Source organism: Neophocaena asiaeorientalis, unplaced genomic scaffold (assembly GCF_003031525.2).
Source record: "Neophocaena asiaeorientalis asiaeorientalis breed wild unplaced genomic scaffold, Neophocaena_asiaeorientalis_V1.1 scaffold540, whole genome shotgun sequence".
NCBI lineage: Eukaryota > Metazoa > Chordata > Mammalia > Artiodactyla > Phocoenidae > Neophocaena > Neophocaena asiaeorientalis.
Genome location: NW_020172141.1, coordinates 710,422 through 711,738, shown reverse-complemented (window position 1 = coordinate 711,738; position 1,317 = coordinate 710,422). Strand labels below are relative to the sequence as shown.

General features: G+C 60.2%; 1 protein-coding gene across 1 annotated transcript in view; it reads right to left on the bottom strand.

Annotated features, from left to right (window-relative positions):
* Positions 1–1,317, bottom strand: part of DNAH9 (dynein axonemal heavy chain 9) — a 301,303-nt gene that overhangs the window by 299,634 nt on the left and 352 nt on the right. Inside the window, exon 2 of the mRNA XM_024752602.1 lies at positions 1,158–1,315. Within this exon, the coding sequence (XP_024608370.1) occupies positions 1,158–1,315 (158 nt within the window). The remainder of the gene's footprint in view (positions 1–1,157; positions 1,316–1,317) is intronic.

Here is a 1,317-nt window from a genome sequence, read left to right as displayed (position 1 = left end):
TATATATATATATATATTTAGTGAATTTCACAGGTGGGATCTTGTCTTTATTTCTCTGGTGTTCCCCACAGCACCTGTGACAGGAAACATCACACAGCAGGGCATCAAGCCTCCAGAAGCACACACACCCAACTTCCAGGGGCGTTCACTCCGATTCCAGAAAGGTCTAAGTGTCCCAAGAATCTCTCCCGGGCACCCCTGCACTCCGGAGGCTTCTGCTGCGGTGCCACCAAAGCACTCCATAATCCACATCCGGGGAGACCTTCCTTCCTGCGCTCCAGGCCGGCCCCTCCAAACGCCTGCGGGACATTTCCAACTGGATGCCTCAACTTCTTACCTGGGCACAGGGGTGACCTCTGGTTCATGAAGGACACGAAAATCAAAACCAAGCCACCTCTCCTTTTTAACTCTTCTCCAGAAGTAAAGAGCGTGGAGAGCCTTTCACCTCCTTCACCTCACTGACCCGTAGGAAATGCCCCCGGGTCCACCACTCCCGGGCTTTTTAAAAAATAAGTTAATTTATTTGGCTGTGTTGGGTCTTCGTTTCTGTGCGAGGGCTTTCTCTAGTTGCGGCGAGCGGGGGCCACTCTTCATCGCGGTGCGCGGGCCTCTCACTGTTGCGGCCTCTCTTGTTGTGGAGCACAGGGACGCGCAGGCTCAGCGGCCATGGCTCACGGGCCTAGTTGCTCCGCGGCATGTGGGATCTACCCGGACCGGGGCTCGAACCCGTGTCCCCTGCACTGGCAGGCAGACTCTCAACCACTGCGCCACCAGGCAAGCCCCCACGCCCGGGCTTTTGCAATGCCAACTTACAGGGGGGATTCAGAAACGGCGCCTCAAAAAGAGGTCAGGACCCAGGCCCTCTTAAGAATCTAGCCTCGCCTTGACTTTGGCCTGAACGCAGACCAGGAATGAAGCAAGTCCCCCGCGAAGGCCTGACTCGGACCCAGCCCCTGCTCAGATTTCCCGCAGCTGCCATTTCACGGCTCGCCTCCACAACACAGGGGGCAGCCCAGGGTCCTAGTTTCCCGCCAGCCCATCCCACTTTATTCTTAACTCCTTGAGCTCAGCTCCAGTCTCCTCTCCCATGGCCCCGCCCCGCCGGCCCCGCCTCCTCCTCCAGCGCAGCCAGTGCGGGGCCACCGACCCACCCTCACCTCGGAGAAGAGCGCGGCCAGATGCTCCAGCGGCTTGGCGGGCAGGTCCCCGCACAGCACTGCTCCGCGGAGGCTGTCGGGCCCCGGCGGCTCGGGCCTGGTGCGCAGGCAAAAAAGCCCCTTAGCACGAGGCGCGCCGGCCTCGGGTCCCGCGTCCAGC